The 19,434-nt window shown below is 35.3% G+C and overlaps 1 protein-coding gene across 2 annotated transcripts in view; it reads left to right on the forward strand.

Annotated features, from left to right (window-relative positions):
* Positions 1-19,434, forward strand: part of ZFAND4 (zinc finger AN1-type containing 4) — a 61,730-nt gene that overhangs the window by 25,862 nt on the left and 16,434 nt on the right. The window contains exons 3-7 of one of the 2 annotated variants that reach the window (XM_061162031.1): positions 5,279-5,354; positions 6,265-6,332; positions 10,236-10,422; positions 17,420-17,567; positions 18,698-18,762. In XM_061162031.1, the coding sequence (XP_061018014.1) occupies positions 5,279-5,354; positions 6,265-6,332; positions 10,236-10,422; positions 17,420-17,567; positions 18,698-18,762 (544 nt within the window). The remainder of the gene's footprint in view (positions 1-5,278; positions 5,355-6,264; positions 6,333-10,235; positions 10,423-17,419; positions 17,568-18,697; positions 18,763-19,434) is intronic. The other variant, XM_061162033.1, reaches the window with a different exon arrangement.

The following is a 19,434-nucleotide window of genomic DNA, read 5'->3' on the forward strand; positions in this document are numbered from 1 at the left end:
TTGTTTCTTTTCCCCCTGAACACTGAAATTACTAATGGATGCTCTTCCTTTTTTGCTTTTTGCCTCCTATAGAAGTTCTCTCAAATTGTTTGTCCTTAAAAGTCCTTTGCTTGCAGGCAGTTTTCTGGTGTGAGTCCTTTTTGTAGACTTTTCAGACTTAAAGTGCCTTCCTCTTCCTTGTGATGGTTTTGTATTGAACTTGTATACCACCATTAGCATTAACTTCTCCATAATTTTTCTTGATCAGCCTTGTGGGGCAGGAGTATAAGACTTCCCACTCTGGGACAGAGAGATTGCCCCTTTTTATTTCCAGTCATTTGGAGTTTAGACATTCTCAGTCTTCAAATTATGAGGGCTGAGGGCATAGTTTCTGTGTAGATTCACTTCTGTTCTTTTTATTCTGTACTATCTTGGGAGAAAGTATTGGAAGAGGGGAGCTATGGCCCACCACTGTCTTTAATTATCCATAAGTGCTTTTGATTCTGGGTTTATTTTATAAATGTAGATATGAACAAACTCAAACATACAAGTATCTATGTGAAAATTCTAAAAAAGACATAGGAAACATGTTTGAGTCATTATTACGGTTAGATGAGGTTATAAGTGTAAGGATCCCTCCGCCCTTAATTGGAATAGTGCCCTTTTTAGAAGAGATACTTGGGAATTCTTTTTTCTGGACATGCTCATAAAGAAGAAAACGTGAGCACACAGAAAAAATGTCAGCCACCTATAAGCTGTTTTTAGAAAAATGTTAGCCACCTATAAGCTAAGAGATGTGGTTTCAGAATGAAACTTATGCTTTGATCTTGGATTTCCCAGCCTTGAGAATTGTGAAAAAATAAATTTCTGTTGTTTAAACCACCCAGTCTGTTGTATTTTGTTATAGCAGCCTAAGTAGACCAAGACACACACACACAGACGCACACACATTCACAGATACATGTACACTTGTATATTATTATAGATTTTTTTGTAACAGTAAAAAATTGGATGTGTGAAAATATATCTTAGTAATGGACTGGGTAAATAAAATTTATGACAGAAACATATATTGGAATACCGTCTAGTCATTATACAATGTGTATTTTCATTTATTGATAGCAAAGATAAATGCAGTATATTAAGTGAAAACTGTTTATACTCAAAGTATGTTCCTATTTTATTAAAAAGAATAAGTTTTTAAAGGAAATTTACCCCAAATATTGAATATAGATTTTACTGGACTTAGGACAGCATATAGTTTTAATTTTCTTTTGTATATTTCTGTGTTGTCTTCTTAATAAGTTGTTGTTTTTATCATAAACAAATATTTGAATTTGTGAAAAGTTCTAAAAACATTGAACGGAAAAATCATATATATGGAATCTGTCTTTTGGGAAGACATGTTTGTTTAATAGGAATTAATTTTTCTGAATATAGTTGTAAGAAGTTAAGAGTTGAGGCTTAAAGGCAAAGGGCCACCTTTAAAGAGGGATGCCGTATTTCTATTTGCTAAATCTGGCCACTCTATATTAAAGGAATATGATTTGCTTTGTATATTTGAGATTCTAAAAGTGTTCATAGTAGAAGGAACCCTAGTATTTTTTAATGTGCAAGTGAGGAGGTTAAGAGTCACAGAGGTTGATGACTTTTTCAAGGTCATCCAGCAACTCAGGTGGCCGTCAGGACCACAACTCAGTCTTGCACAATTCTTGCCACCCTGTCTTGCTTGTCAACCTCCTATATTTTTAGTTTGCTAACTGATAGCTAAATTCTGTTAATAGTGATTATAGGAGTTAATCTAAGCAGTGTTGTCACTTTGTCTTTACTCCTGTTCTAAAGTTTTTTTTTCTTTAACACAATAATGCTATACAATGTTGGTTGAATAAATAATGGTCTTACCTACCCATAGGCTTCCCTGATAGCTCAGTTGATAAAAAATCCGGCTGCAATGCAGGAGACCCTGGTTTGATTCCTGTGTCAGGAAGATCCGCTGGAGAAGGGATAGGATACTCACTCCAGTATTCCTGGGCTTTCCTTGTGGCTCAGCTGGTAAAGAATCTGCATGCAGTGTTGGAAACCTCAGTTCCATCCCCGAGTTGGGAAGATCCCCTGGAGAAGGGAATGGCTACCCACTCCAGTATTCTTGCATGGAGAATTCCATGGACTGTAGAGTCCATGGGGTCGCCAAGAGTCGGACACAACTGAGCTACTTTCACTTCACTTCACTTCACTTCGCTACCTACCCATATTGCTTTTATCTAGCTATTCTGGTGAAATCCTGTAATTTAGGTTGAAAAGATGACCACAGCATATTAAACAAATTAAAAAAATATATTTATTTATTTATTTTTGGCTGTGCTGGGTCTTTGTTGCTGCTTGAGCTTTGCCCTAGTTGTGCTGAGTGGGGGCTACTCTCCAGTTGTGGTGCATGGGCTTCTCATTGCAGTGGCTTCTGTTGTTGTGGTACATGGACTCTGGGGCATGTGGGCTCAGCAGTTGCAGTTCCTGGGCTCTAGACCACAGACTCAATAGTTATGGTGTACCGGCTTAGTTACCCGTGGCATGTGGGATCTTTCCAGACGGGGCTCGAACCTGCCCTGTTCTTGGCATGCAGATTCTTTACCACTGAGCCACCGGGGAAGCACTAAATTTTTTAAAATATTAAAGTACTTTTAACATGAAATAATTTCTAGCTTAAAAGCCTTTCCTCACTGGCATTCTTTTTTAACTGGAAGCAAAAAAGGTGAACTGTTCCCAGTTGGGAGATACATGTATATCCACCTACTGAGCCCATGGGCTGTATTTCAGGATGATCTTTTGGAACATTTGAAGACTGTTTAGTAGACGTTCAGGTCTACTAACAGGCAATACTACTTAAACATACACCCAGACAGCTACTTTTGCTTTGTGGAGACTGACTGTCTTCAGACTGATTAGCATAAAGGTTGACTGCAGTCTCTGGAGTTAGCCTGTTGGGGCTTTACATCTCTAATCCACATTCTCTAGGTGTCACTTAATCTCTCAATGCTTCAATTTTAGCATTTGTGAAATATACATAGTAGTGTTGCCTGCTTCAGAAGATTATTATTGTTGCAGTAAATTATGATAATACAGGTCAAGCATTTATAACAGTGCCTAGCTTATAATAATAAAAACTAACACATATTGCACTTACTGCTATCATTCTAGTCAACTTATTTTGTAGCATCACAAGCAAAAGTAACGAGAAGGCAGTATGTGAAATACTTGGAAAATATATTCATTGACATGTCAACCATTAAATGTTCTATTCAATATAATGCTCACTCTGGCTAGTGTAGTCTTCAGGCATTCAAATATGGAGTTTGCAGAAAAAAAAGTTTACGCTGAGGTATGGAATCTGGGTTTCCCAGGTGCTGCAGTGGTAAAGAATCCAGCTGCCAATGCTGGAGATGCAAGAGATGCTGGTTGGATCCCTGGGTCGGGAAGACCCCCTGGAGTAGGAGATGGCAACTCACTCCAGTATTATTGCCTGGAAAATACAATGGACAGAGAAGCCTGTTGGGCTACAGTCCTTGGGTCCCAAAGGGTTGGACACAACTGAGCACATGCACACACACACTCACAGACATGGAATCTACCTTAACATTCTTTTAACATCACGGAAATGCAAAGATACCGTCTTTTAGACCATAATTTTCAGCGTTGAAAATTGCCCATGTGTATGTATACTTAGTCACTCAGTCATGTCCAACTCTTTTCAAGTATTCTTGTCCAGGCAAGAATACTGGAGTGGGTAGTCATTCCCTTCTCCAGGGTATCTTCACAACTCAGAGATCGAACCCAGGTCTCTTGCATTGCAGTTGGATTCTTTACCATCTGAGCCACCAAGGAAGCCTGAAAATAATCCATAATATACTCTTTTTTCAAGATTAAATTATTCTTTACTTAGTGTTCAGACTAAAGGCATGTTAATATGCAGTTATGGACTATAATCACATTCAAGGTGGAAGGAATTTCCTAATATATTAATGTTTTATGGTAAATTATATTCTGTGCCCTGTTTCAAGATTATTGACCTTTCCATTTGGAAGAGGTATGAAAGATGCCATCTGAATCACTAAATAATCTCACATATAAACAATCATTATTCCATGCATACATGCTGCTCTGGGAACAAACTTTTAGAATACAAATGCTTAAGGCCAAGTAAACTAAATTAAATGTTGTATTTGTAAATATAGATATAATTGACATTATATTATTTCAGAGGTATACAGCATAATGATTTGATTTTGTATATAAAGTTGGTGCCTCATACCCTCTGGGTCTGCAGGATTTAATTAACTACGGATTGAAAATATTGGGGAAAAATTACAGAAAATAACAAAAAGCAAAACTTGAATTTGCATCGTTAGCAACTATTTACATAGTGTTTATATTGTATTAAGTATTGTAAGTAGTCTAGAGATGACTTAAAGTATACAGGAGGATGAGTATAAGGTTATATATATAACCTTATATATATATGGGTTATATATATATATATACACACACATATGTATATGTATGTATATATATACAAAAAAATGCTATGTCATTTTATATGTAAGGTACTTGAACATCCAGTGATTTTGGTATTTGTGGGGGACCTGGAACCAGTATCCCTTGGATACCCAGGGGCTGCTGTATTGTAAAATGATCAATGCAGTAAGTCTAGTTAATAGTTAACATCCATCACCATACAGTTACAAAATTTTGTTTTCTTAATGATGAAAAATTTGAGGACCTACTCTTTTAGCAACTTTTAGATATACAGCACAGTCTTATTAACAATAGTCTGCATGTTGTGCATTATATTCCCATGACTTTCTTATTTTATAGCTTGGAGTTTACACATTTAACCCCCTGCACCCATTTTGCTCACCTTCTACTCATAATACACTTTTAACACTTAATATAACTAAATGGAGGCTGTACTTTGCAATATTGAGAACTGTTCTCTAGGCCTTAGATCTTAAACTCTTCAGGACTGATTTCAAGATATTTTTTTAAATGACTTCCTATTCTTAAACGTTGTTTCAAGGCCAGAGAGTTACTGAAACATACTGTTGTCACTGTTCTTTTCTAGTGAGTGGATAGAGCCATATCTACTTTTAGCCACGCCTTTTACCTACAATGCTGTACATTTTAGCTAAGCATCTATCATTCAGTTTAGAATTGTGTTTCTTATTTCTTTAATGAAATAGATTTGTATCATACTCTTCCAAAGATTCTATTGAATTTTTAACCAGTTTCTTTATAACTTTCCCCTAAGGTATTCCCATCTGTCAGCAGCACTTAATTTGGAATAACATGGAACTTGAAGATGATTACTGCTTGAATCATTACAAGTGAGTGTAATTGCACATCAGATGTTTTATAGATGCTCAGAATTATGACTTCATTTGCCATTGTTTTTCTTCTGAATCCTTGAATCATGTCTCATCTTCTGAATAATTCTTAGCCCTGGATTTCAGTGTAAATTCCAAATTTTAAGATGTGTTGGCTCCATACCCATACTATGTGATCCTTGTCCTCTGATTTCTTTGCTTTACCTTTTCATTATTTATACCAAGCTATTTACCCCTGCAATTTTAGACTTCCTCTTCTTATGTTACTTTCTTTGCTCCTTTCTTTGAATATTGACTTATTACCACCTGGCTTCGTTCCTTTTCTTTCATTTTCACAAGTGTACTGGGTAAGAGAGTATTGCTCTTCATGTCTTTCATTTTTCTTAAGCTCTCCTGATGTGACACTAAGTGACATTGTGTGCATCAGTGATTGCAAATATGTTGTCTGACCTTTTGTCTTTCTCCCTTCTCTCACATCATTCTTCATTCTTTCCTAAAACAAAAAGGTCAGAGGCCATGTGGAATAGCTGGGAGAGCAGTGGGCATTGGGAGATTTGTAGATTTGCAATTTTTCTATTTTGTTAGTTAGATCTGTTATTTCTGACACTTTGGGTTTTAACAGCTTCTTTTCTTCTTAGGGCCTAACATGTGAAATGATGAGGTTGAACTACAGAGGTCCTTTTCGTACTTTTTATTCATTTCATATTTAAGTCTTATGAGAACTTCATGTTTTCATTATTTATACAAGTAAATAAGTTAACATTTTATATTTATGCACATTACTATATCTTTTAAAAAATCTTTTAGAGTAGGCACTATGCCTGATAAACAACACATAAGTATGTGTATATTTAACACTGAATGTATTTTGATGTTTGTGGTTTTTTTTGTGTGTGTTAATTATCCACAGCATTTCAGAAGGTTGTACCTTGAAGCTGGTTTTGGCTATGCGCGGTGGACCTATAAACACTAGTAGAGGTAGGCATATGTTAAAATTACGTATATTAAAGCAGTTTGACAGTAGTAATCTTCAAGCCAGATGATCTTATAGCCTCAGGTTTTATTCAGTTTTTTTCCCTTCTATTATGTCTTAGAAGAACCACACTTGTTTCTCTCAGCATTTTTTAAAAATTTTTTAAAAATTTATTTTTATTGAAGTATGGTTGATTTACAGTGTTGTGTTAGTTTCAAGTATCTAGCAAAGTGATTCAGTCATACATATTTATATGTGTGTTTATTTGTATATGTATGTATCTTTTTTAGATTCTTTTCCCTTATAGGTTATTATAAAATATTAAGTATACATCCTTGTGCCATATAATAGGTCCTTCAGCATTGTTTTTTAAAGCCTAAATGCACAGAGGCAGGAACTCATTCTCCAGAAAATCTCATGATTGCTCATTCAATCCAGAAAGTTTAAATATAAACCTCACCAGTATAGGAAAGGAGAATGGGATGGCATAGTATAAATATTACATTGTTATCCCTGTGTTTAGGTGCAGTTTACTGGTCTTGTTGCTTTTTTCAATCCACCAAGTCTTCAACTCCTGGGGTAATGATTCTTATAGGAAATTCCAAAGATACCTCTTAGCCTGGTTTGTGATGCATTTGGATTTTATAGATATTATCATGGTCCTGTTAAAGCCCTTTTTTCAGAATGTGGGTGTCTCTAAAAGTCCATTCATTCATTCATTCATTCAGGAAGCACATTTTGAGTATCTCCTAGATGTTCAGTGCAGTGTTTCTTGGGAGAGAATGTTCCTGCTTCATTACAGTGCCCACAATAGATGGGAGAAGAATTGATGTTGCTTCAAGGAGTTGTAAGTGCTGTGGGGGCAGTAGTAGCATAACAGTGTCTATGGAAGTAGGGTAGTAGGAGGACAGTTGTGGAAGAGCCCTTGGAGATGGTGATATGAGCAAAGACTTGATTAACAAGAAAGTTCTAAGCTTGGGAAAAACTGGGAGTGTTCACCTTTGTCCTTGATTCAGGTTTGTCGCATGAATCCCTACAAAGTAGAGGCATCCTTCAATTTCTCAGAGCAATCCTGCTCTGTAGGCCTCATTTTGGGGAAGGTCTTTGTATTTGATCCTTTACTAACCAGAAAATTGAATGTTAAGTATTGATTCCACTGATGGCTTAATACTTCTTCCACAAGTCAGATTTCATCTCCATGCTTCCTAATTTTGATTAGAAAATAGGGTTATCACCGTCTTTTTCTTAGCTACTTCAAGAGGATTTTTTGAGATAGGTTACTGTGACTGTTGAACTCTTATGGATAATTTAGAAAAAAACAAAGATAATACTGTGAGAGCTAATTAACCAGACTGGTAATATCAGGGACTTCCTGTTAATTGGACTTAAATTGTCCCATGTGACATATGATGTCTATACTACTGATTGTGAGAGTAGTACAAAAACCCTAATGCATTTACTGAGCTGTTATGATAAGACGTGAATTTAATATCATGTGAATTCCATTGTATTATATTTTCAAAGTTTGTTATTTATGTATAGTATTTAAACACGGATGTTTTATTATTTATTATTATTATTTATTACCTGCTTTTCTTACTAGGACTACAATTATATATATGAGGATGAGTATGAGCACCACAGGTTCTGAATTTAAAATATATGTATTTTTTAAATTTAAAGTAAGTGAAAGTTAATCACTACCCTTTGGTAGTTGAAGTGTTGTCATACTTTTTTCCTACAATTTCCTGTGCCTTATTTGTAACTGAAAAAATCAGACCCTAGAACTTGTCTTATTTGATATTTTAGATTAGGTTTTTAATAAGTTTGCCTTTACTGAATCAGCTTTTAAAATTTTAACAGCTTGCTGTTCTTCTACCTTTGTTCCTTTGGTTGCTAAGTTGTATCCAACTCTGCAACTTTATGGACTATCTTTATTGCCTGCTAGTCTCCATTCCCCCTTGAGGTTCTCCAGGCAAAAATAATGGAGTGGGTTACCATTTTCTTCTCCAGTTGTCTGCTTTACATCATTGAACACTTTGTGAAAAGGGAAAACTACCCAAATCTAGAACTTTTCCATATTGTATATCAGAAACCTTATTTTTAGCTACTGAGTCTTACTTGAAATTCGTGGTTTAGAAAATATCTTTATCATGTGAATTCTAGTAATAGTTAGCTTTTAAAATTGTTTTTTGAATTAAACATTATCAAAGCAACCTAGAAAAGGACTTCCTTGGCAGTCCAGTGGTTTGGACTCTGTGCTTCCACTGCAGGGGGCAATGATTTTGATCCCTGGTGGGAACTAAGATCCTTGAAAGCTGCATGGCACAGCCAAAAAAGAAAAATATTTTCGTTTCTAAAACTAAATTTTATCCTAAACTATATGCATAATATTTTATACATGATGAAATCTAAATGATTTTTCTATTATGAAGAGGGATGTGTGTGTGTATAGACATAAGTGCATACACATAGTCAATGCCAATGACTCCCGAAGTAAGGCACACTCTGTTGGTTTAAACAAGACTTTTGTGTGGTTTTAGTAATGGCAGCAGCATAGTTTTTGTGTCTTGTTAATGTAATGTGGAAAGTGTAGCATAAATACATTTTGTGTCTATGAAAGTCTTATCAAAAACAAGGTAAATCTTACTGTGTTTCTGAAGTTTCTGTGTTTTATTAATAGTGGTGGTATTGAATTTAGGACATGGGGACATCTTCAATGGTTAATTAGCTTCAGAGTTTAATATTCATTATTGTTGTGACTTTCTAAAGGGTAGTTCAGCACAGTGATTCTGTTAATAAATAAGCTACTTGAAAGAAAGTTACAGAGTTTGAGAAATTGTTGTCTCTTTTAAGAAAGAACAGTGTTTGTGCAACTTGACATGAAAATGTCTTGGGGAATGAACTTTTTTTTGCTGTAGCCATTACTTAGACCCCCTGATCTGGGGATCAGGGGCTTTTAGAACATTCAGCCTGTGAGCTAGCCACCTCTTGAGGCTTGTTCCCACCACAAGAGCAGAATCTGTGGCTGCTGTGGATGAGAGTGGCTTGAGATGATGGTAGCAATATCATTCAAACCTGACGACTACTCTGGACCACTAGAGCCATGTGCGCTGACTAGACACATAGGTGTATACCAGAACAAGTGGGGTCCTGGGATGATGCTTTCAAGTAACAACATATTAATCATTACAGACATAGCAGTTTTTGTATAATAAGTCACCCCCTCGTGGTCTTGAGTTACCATATACTGAAATGGCAACCCACTCCAGTACTCTTGCCTAGAAAACCCCATGGACAGAGCAGCCTGGTAGGCTACAGTCCATGGGGTTGCAAAGAGTTGGACATGACTGAGTGACTTCACTTTTACTTTTTTTAAATTACCTGTCTTCATGTCAAGAAAGAACTCTGAGAAGAATCAGCCTTTATATAAAACCAGAAAGAAAAAAGGGATTTACTTCTAATTTCTAAAATATGTCTCCCAGTTGTGTGTGTTTGTTTTTTTTAATCTAAAGTAAGTGGAATTTACATTGATTTTTAATTATTGATTGTTGAAACCAATATTGGAACATATAGGGAGTGGAAGATATGAAGTGAAAATAGTTATAGATAATTATGTCATAGAATCAATGAACATACACTCCAGTAGCACAGGAAAAACCTCTTGTATTTAGTTAAACCCTGTCTTTGTACATAAAAACATATTTCTTTTCTTTCATATTAATACAGCATAGAAAATGTTGTATTAACTGTAAAAAGACCAAAAACTTATTTGAAGAATGTAATATATATGTATTGTATGCACAGGATTGTTGTTCAAATTTGACATGTTATATCCTGATGGTGTACCAAAATGCATTGAACTTGATATAAATTGAAAGCTTACCTATTAGTGTTTCCATTTGTAGTTCCTATGGAAGATCCCCTTAAGGAGATGGCTGAGTACATGGATTCCAGTCGAGATGAGGTCTGGGAGAAGACCTCCTGCAACAAGCAAGTTACACTTTTGGTATACCAAGAAGGAGATCAATTGAATTTCTTCCGTGTAGTAGACAGGGGAGACGGCACTCTAACACCATTATCTGAATCTTTAAGGTAAATAGGTTTTCATTTACATGTCTCACTTAGAAAAGGAGAATATCATATGATACACCCATAAACCTTATATTTACCTTGTGTTGTCAGAATAATCTTACTATAGTCACAAGATTAACTAAATTTTATGCATTCTCCCCTCCTCCCCATCCCACCTCAGTTATGTAATTCTGAAATTGTCTTTCCTATGATCGATAGGGGAGAAGGCAGTGGCACCCCACTCCAGTACTCTTGCCTGGAAAATCCCATGGACGGAGGAGCCTGGTAGACTATAGTCCATGGGGTTGCGAAGAGTCTGACACGACTGAGCAACTTCACTTTCACTTTTCACTTTCATGCACTGGAGAGGGAAATGGCAGCCCATTCCAGTATTCTTGCCTGGAGAATCCCAGGGACGGGAGCCTGGTGGGCTGCTGTCTATGGCATCACACAGAGTTGGACACGACTGATGTCATGTCACAGCAGCAGCATGATCGATAGGAGTAATTTCTAAAACTGAAAATTCTTTATGGAGTAGGATTTTTTGTAAAAATATTTGTCATTAAAACTCTAAGATGCCTACTAGATTATTGAGTTTTGTTATAATAGTATGATGTTATATCAGTATAGCCGTGGCATAATATAAAGGATTAAGCCTAAAGTTACTCTTTTTTTTTCCCCCCAAAATTTAACTGTTGCTTAAAGGTGGATAAATCTTTGCTTCTCTAGTCCTATTTTCCTACTCTGTAAAAGGAGGAGGGGGAATTCCTTGGTGGTCCAGTTGTTAGGACTCAGTGTTCTCACTGACAAGGGCCCAGATTCAATCCCTGGTTTGGGAACTAAGATCCTACAAGCCGTGGGGCACAGCCTCAAAAAATAATAAATAAATAAAATAAAAAATTATGTAATGTAGAATCCTTAGAAAAAGGAAGGAGGGTTGTTTTAAAGTCAGAAGGAAACAAAGGTACTTGTGCGAGGCAGTAGAGAAGTTAGTAAATTGGGTAAGGTAAGTTTTAAGTTTCTGTGCACTCTGCCTTACTATGTTTTTTTTAAACTTATTTCACTTTAAAACATTCACTAAACATTTAACTGAGCTTTTATAGTCAGTTTTTATACTACACACTAAGTTATAAAGATTATATTCCTTCCTTTATGGAACATGAAATCTGCTATAAATTGTATCTATAATATAATTTTGTCAGTTGTTGTAAAAAGACATTAAAATCTCTGGAAAAGCAGATAAGAGGGCCTTCATTTTATCTGAAAGGTGGGGAGTTAGGAATAACCTCTGAGAAAAAGTGACCTTAAAAGAGGAGTAGGACAGGCAAGAAAGGAAAGGTATTACAGGTAACTAAAATTTAATTCCACAGCATTAAAACCTGGTGGCAATACCATTCATACAAAAATTAACTTGCAGTCTGAAATCAGTTTCCATGGCTTGGGAATCTAGGCACAGTTTAGCCAGGTGCTCTTCTCAGGTTTCCACAAAGCTTCAGTCAAGGTGTTGGCAAAGGTGCACCCCCACCTGGAAATTTCAGTGAGGAAGATAATCTGCTTGCAAGCTCATTCATTTTGTTGGCCTATTTCCTGATGGTCATATGACTGAGGGCCCTGGTTTTTTTGCTGGCTTTTGGGTAGAGGCTGCCTTCAGTTCTCTTTTGATTAACTCAAAATCAGCTGATTTGGAGCCTGAATTATATCTGAAAACCCCCTCTACTTTTGCCATATTCTGTTGAATAGAAGCAAGTCATAGGTCATGCCAAGCTCAAGGTTAGGAGAATACACAGGGTGTGAGCACCTGGAATTGGGAATCAGGGAATTCCTTTAGGATTCACCTCACCTAAGTGTGTTATGTGGAAGAGAGATTATACTTATTCTTTTGGCAGAGAGCAGACATCACGAATGGTGCTTTTGTTGACTGTATGTGTCAGAATCTGGTTAGCACTGCAAACATGCCTTAAACATAAAAGTAGAGAAGAGGAAGCAGTGAGGCTGCAGCTTTAATCCAGCATCTCTTGTTTTAGACTGTGAGTAGAATTTCTTTATAGCAGTCTTTCCATTTGCTTGTTTACTGTTATTTGGGTTTTCCTCCTCAGGACATCCTCTTTTGGCTCTCCTTTCCTAGAGAAGAGGGTCTAAGCTCCATAGCTTTGTGTGGAGGCCCTTTACAACCTGTTATCATTTTTACAGCTCGTGTTTATTATCCCTTGCTTTTGTGCTTCTTTCTTCATTTGCTTGAAACATCACTTACTCCTTTTACTAAGAGTAAACTCAAAACTTCTATTTGTGTTTAAGACATAATCCAAATGTTATTATGGATTTCAATTAAAATTGTATTATTGTTCCTCTTAATATATTCTTTGCTTCTTTTTCTTTTCCTCTCTCTTCACTTGCCAGAATTGGACAAGGGGTAGGGTGGATGAGGAAGCAGAGCAGAAAGCTCTTTTCTTATCCCGAGAGAGACTTTCTTAACTCTTATAATAGGAGACAGCAACTGTTTCTGTAAAGGGCCAGATAGTAACTATTTTAGGGTTTTCAGGCCAAGAGATGAAGCTAAGGATACCATGTAAAAGTACTTATATAGCCAGATAAAGCAAATTTTCACAAAATTTTTACAGATAAAATTCAAAATATAATAATAATTGAGTGTGTGTGTATCTAATTCAGGTCTACTAACGAGAAGGATGGAGTTCTTTTTTATGGGAGTAATAGTTTAGTTAATTGGGGTTGAAAGCTAGCGTTACCTGTCAAATTTTTGAAATCAGTTGTGAAAATTTATTTGTTAATGTTGATCTGGAATGAGATTTTATATATTTTATCTTTAAAAATTTGTACTTCCAAATACTGGTAGCAGTCCATGAGCATATGATTTTAATTGAGCACTTTCATCACTAGGAAGGCATTTATAGACTACTCTTAGAGTCATTTTTTGCTGTTTGCCTTTAGTATGTCACTATGTTGCACTTCCAGTAGAACATAGGTGGAGCTTCTCAATTGCACATTTAAATAGATTTTTGAAATATACAGATTTCCTTTAACTTCCATTGACACTGTTGGTTAAGTAATATGTGATAGATTCAAATATTTACTGCAGAATACCTTCTGATGAATAACACAAATAACCATAGGTTTTAAACACCTCACATTTTCATTAGCTTTGTAAATTTGTTCAACAAAGTTTTTTCCTGTTCTATCAGTTGTAGCAGGTTTCACTTCTTGGTGGCTCAGGTGGTAAAGAGTCTACCTACAGTGCAGAAAACCTGGGGTTCTTTCCCTGGGTTGGGAAGATCCCCTGGAGAAGGGAATGGCAACCCACTCCCAGTATTCTTGCCTGAGAAATCCATGGTGAGAGAAGCCTGGCAGGCCACAGTTCATGGGGTCTCAAAGAGTGGGACACAACTGAAGTGACCAACACTTTCACTTGTTTCACTTCAAGTTGTACTTAGTGTTTTAGCAATTTCTTTGAAAATATTCTTACCTGTAGTTGTTTCATGCAGACATGCATCATGCAGTTGTTCATGCAGATGAACTAGACATTGGGTCTAGTTCATCAGTCACTTCAAATTTGGTATTGATACCCTGAATAAACAAAAACAACTGAGTAACATCTGGCTTAAAAAGCCAAGGAAGAAAGTGACTCATTTGCCTCATCTTTTAACTGACTATTGATGTTGCTTCCATTGTTTTCAGTTCTTCTAGAAAATTATTCTTGCCAAAAAATATAGTCTTTAAACAAGTTTATTTTCTCTGGCTACAGTTTTTCAACTGCTGTGATCAACTGCTTAATTCACAATTGGTAAACATTTCCTTGTTTGGCTAGTAAATAAGCCACTTTGAAACTTCTTTCAGTTGCGCTCTCATTTTCATTTTTATACTGTGATGAGATATTCCATTTTTAATTTTCTGCTCGTTCTTATCATTGCTTTCCTGCAAGTTGGGCATGTTGTCATGATTCCTTAATCTGATAATGTCCAAATATGTTGTTTTGCTTTAGCATACCTGTAGTGTCCTTGTATCATAAACAGAATACTCTGCTGCTTAATTGATAGCAAAATGATCTTCCCTGGTGGCTCAGTGGTAAAGAATCCACCTGCCAAGCAGGAGACCTGGGTTCAATCCCTGCGTTGGGAAGATCCCCTGGAGGAGAAAGTGGCAACCTGCTCCATTACTGTTGCCTGGGAAATCCCATGGACAGAGGAGCCTGATGGGCTACAGTTCATGGGGTTGCAGAGTCAGACATGACTGAGCACTCTCTGCAGTGCTTTAAAACTGTAACTTTTTAAATTCATTCTTCTCTTTGTTTTGACATGTTGGGTATGTACTAGTAATAAAATATCATTGTACAGTGATACACATGGCACTCAAAATGCTGTTGAATTCTGACAGTGCCCCTGTGATTTATAGTGCTAAGCCACAGTACAAAGCAAGGAGAGAGCCACATAAAATTTCTGTAGTAGCTATCAACTCTGCCATTGTAGTGCAAGAGTAGTATGCAGTATGTGTAATGTGTGATCGAGTGTGATTATATTCCAGTAAAACTTTATTGGACACAAATAGGAATTTCACATTTTCACATTATGAAATATTATTTTGATTTTTTTCAACCATTTAAAGTTACAAAGACTATTCTTAGCTCATGGGCCTAAGTGGTGGACTAAATTTGATCTTGGTCTAAGTTTGCTAATTCTTGCTCTAAAAAAGAAATAGAATTATTTGATTTGTTTTGACGCAACACCTAGTATCAGTCATCACTGTTAATCTCAAATCTTTCCACCTTACTGCATTTTTAAGTGGGAAGAAATAAAAGGAAGCATTGCAAAAGTTAATTAAATGGTAACTTATCTGTGAAAGTCACATGAGGACTTGGCTTCAGGATGAACAGTATTCTTGTTGAAATAAATATTGCATTTGCACATCTCTTATTCTTTAATCATATTATTAGATTAAAAGATTTAGAAAAAGTTAAATACAGCATTCAAGAAAATATAGCATTTAAATATAAAGAAAGATATTCTTGGATTAAGTTGATAAATTAATGTGTTATCCTAGTTACATTTTTCCATTTAGAAAAAAATTGAGATTGGCTTCTCAGTGAATCATGAATCTATGCTTCATGAGAGAAAATACAATAATGTGGTACTTGAAAAAATTAGGTGAACTTAAAAGTGTTTTTTATCTGCTAAAGTGCATCCCATGAAATATTTTTCACGTGTGTGTGTGTGTGTATGTGTATACACACACACACAGAAACATTGATCTCTGTGGGAAAACGGTAAAGGACCAGTGTTTTATTACAGGAAGATTGAGTCAGAAACCTCTTTCATTATTCAATATGGATAAATTTAAAATGCCATGGGATATATTGAGAAGTAGTTGAAGTTAAAGTATTATAAGGTGAGCAAGAATAGAATATACTTGAGTTATTCCTTCCAACTCCAAGGGAGAACTGGCAGAAATCTTCACTCAACCCTCTTTTTCAGGTGTAGTTAACCTCAAGATGAGAGCCTTCATGTACTATAAGTTCTGTCACTTATTTGGATACATAAGCATGATGCAGTAAGGTCTGTAGTTTGGTGCCTGGGGAAGCAACAGGAAGTAGTATTAAGAATAGGCTTTGGAACCAGAGATGAAGGATTTTAATCTTAGATGCATCATTTATGAGCTCTGATTTTGCTAATGATTGAACAAAATCATTTAACTTCTCTCAGCTACAGGTTCCTCATTTATAAAAATGGGATATAATATCACTTTATGTAATTTTTGTGAAGGATTAGAAATATTATGTGGAAAGTGCCTGGCAGATTAGGCGTTCAGTAAATAGTAGCAATGTTAATTTGGTCTTATGTCATTGTGTCAGTTTTCATATTATACTAGACATCTCTTGTATTTAGGTAGAAATGATAGTCACAGATTAAGCAGAGGGACTGAATTGATTATGGAGACCAATTCCCATCATTATTCCTCCTGATACCCATTTTTGCTGTGTAGTGTAATTAACCCATGATTTCAAAATGTCACCAGTTACACATTTAGTTTCCTAAATGTAAATTTTAGGAGTGGACATATCCACTCTCAGCTTCACCTTTGTGTGATAGTAGTATGTCCTTCAGAAGTGGTATGGAATGTGCCTTGTTAGGGTTATCTTAAATTGTTTCCATTTCTTAACAATCATATAGTATAGTACAGGAAATCTTATTAATTCTCATACCGCTTTAGCATACATACTTTAGTTCTCCTATAGTACATTGGACACAGTGACTAGTATACATTCTTGCTATGCTCTATTTAAAATTTCAGTCATTCTTCAAATACACTGAGATTATGTAACCATTTAAGTTTTCCCATTATTGAAAAAGTTGAATGAAATTACAATTATTTGTGTTCTAACAGACATTTATTAAATGTTTAATAAATCTAGCAAACATTTATGAAATATGTGCCAGGCATTGTGCCAGGTGCTAAGACTGGGAAGATGAAAAAAGCCCAGTATTAATATCTGCTTTCAACTTGCTTACATATAGAGGAGTAAGAGGGAAAGATAGACATATAATAGTAGGACAGTGTGATAGTACCATTATATTATGGCATTATGTACTCAGAAGGGATTCCAGATAATAAGATATGAATAAATGTTATTGTAATTGATCAGTAATTGGAGTGTTTTACATTTGTAATAATTTGTGTCATGACTTGACCAAAGTGTGTCTTTTCATTGTAAAATCTATGCTATTCTGAGTGGTTCCATTTCCAAACATAAAAGATCTTCACTTTTGGTATATTAACTTTAGAAAAGCTCAGTTGTACTAGATTTTTGATAATGTTAAATCATGATTTTTATCCCCATTTATTTTTTCTCATAAGAAATACATTTTTGAAGTACATTTGCCTTGAATTTCCATTGAGAAAATGAACTTATTTTATCATTAGTAGCATCTATAGCTTTATATTATACTTAAATATTTTAGTCATTGGGCAGGTATCAGGTGCATTTCAATAGTAATTATCATTTTCTTTGCAGTAGTGGTTCTGTGTATAGTTTGTATGCTGATGAAGATGAGGAAATAGAGCCTTCTCCTTCTGGGCAACAGATAATTGAAAATTCAATAACTATGAATAAGATGAAGCTGCTGAAGGCTAAGATGGAGAACATGAATCTCAGCAAAAAGGTGAAGCTTGGCCAGGTCTTTCTTGAGTTTATCCTTGCAGGGCTCGCAGCATTGAGGTCTGTTGGTAATTGTTGGGAAAAAATTTTATATAAAATACTATTCATCTCAAGTTTCTGACCTCATTTATTGAAATATTAACTATAAAGAATTAATTTTTTTTCAGCCAGCAGTGTATTTAATGTGATAATATTGCACTCAAAATAACTCATGGCTTTAAAAAATTTCATGGGTCTAGAACTAAGAAGGATAATAAAAGAGAGTCTAACCTTAATTTTGCAAGTTACTTTTTAAAATGCTGTTAATATTTACTTATTATGGATAGGTCTGTCTGGGTGTTGATAAGGAATGTTTAGCTATCTTAGATATTGTCCATTTTCCAGAATAATTGAATGAATTCTCTCCAAACTGAATGAGAGTTACAGTTTTCATGGATTCTTACCAGTATTTGATATGGTTCTTCTTTTTTATTTTTGTCATTCTCATTGGTGTGTAGTGGCATTACATTATAGTTTTAATTCATTTCTCTGATTAATGAAGTTGAGCACCTTTCATATATTTATTGGGTATTTGGATATCCTTTTTTGTAAAAATGTGTATTCAGATTTTTTGCCCATTTAAAAAATTGGATTGTATTCATTTTGCATACTGATTTTTTTGGAGATTTTTATATATTCTGTTTATTAGTTCTTTGTCATATGTATATCACTACTCTATAACTTTGCTTTTCACTCTGTTGATAACTTTTTCTTTATTGAAATGTACTATGTACATAAAATAAAATTCACAAGTCTTGAATATAGCTTGATGAATTTTTACATTTATATAGTCATGTAGGTACAACTCAAATTAAAATAGGACCTGTTTTTCTCCCCAGATTTCCTTATAGACTTTCCCAGTCAATGCCTACCTTTCCCTACTCCCCAAATAACTACTATTCTTACATGTGTCGTCACAAATTAGTTTTTACTGTTCTTGAACTTGGTATAAATGATATCATATGTAATATACTTTCTTTTTTTTGATCTGGTTTCTTTTGCTCAACATAATACTTTTGCAGTTCATCCATTTGTTGCATGTATTGGTTCATCCTCTTTTACTGCTGTGTACTAATCCATTGTATGACTATACAGGCATACCTCGGAGATATTGCAGATTTGGTTCCAGACCGCCACAATAAAGCGAATATCACAATAAAGTGAGTCAACACGAATTTTTTGGTTTCCCAGTGCATATAAAATCTATATTTCACTATACTATAGTCTGTTAAGTGTACAATAGCATTATATCTAAAAACCAATGTACATACCTTAATTGAAAATATTTACTTCTAAAAAATGCTAGCCATCATCTGAGCCTTCAGTGAGTTGTAGCAGTAACATCAAAGATCACTGATCACAGATCACCATAAGAAATACAATAATAATAATGAAAAAGCCTGAAATACTACAAGAATTACCAAAATGTGACCCAGAGATGCAAAGTGAGCAAATGCTGTTGGAAAAATGGCATCAATATAGATTTGCTCAATGCAGGGTTGCAGCAAACCTTCAGCTTGTAAAAAAGCAATATCTACAAAGTGCAATAAAACGAGGTATGCCTGTACTTCGTTTATTCTTTCTCCTTTTGACATTTTTGGCTTTCATCAACAAAGCTGCTTTGAGCATTCTTTTATACATGTCTTATGTGGACACATGCACTCTTTTCTTTGGGATATGTAGCTAGGAATGGACTTGTAGAGTACTTCTGGGCTCTTAATTCTGTTCTATTGGCCAGTATGTCTGTCTTTATGCCAGTACTACACTTTTCTGATTACTGAGCTTTGCACTAGGTTTTGAAATCAGGAAGTGTGAGACCTGCAGCTTTGTTC

The sequence above is a fragment of the Dama dama genome, chromosome 15 (assembly GCF_033118175.1).
Source record: "Dama dama isolate Ldn47 chromosome 15, ASM3311817v1, whole genome shotgun sequence".
NCBI classification, from domain to species: Eukaryota; Metazoa; Chordata; class Mammalia; order Artiodactyla; family Cervidae; genus Dama; species Dama dama.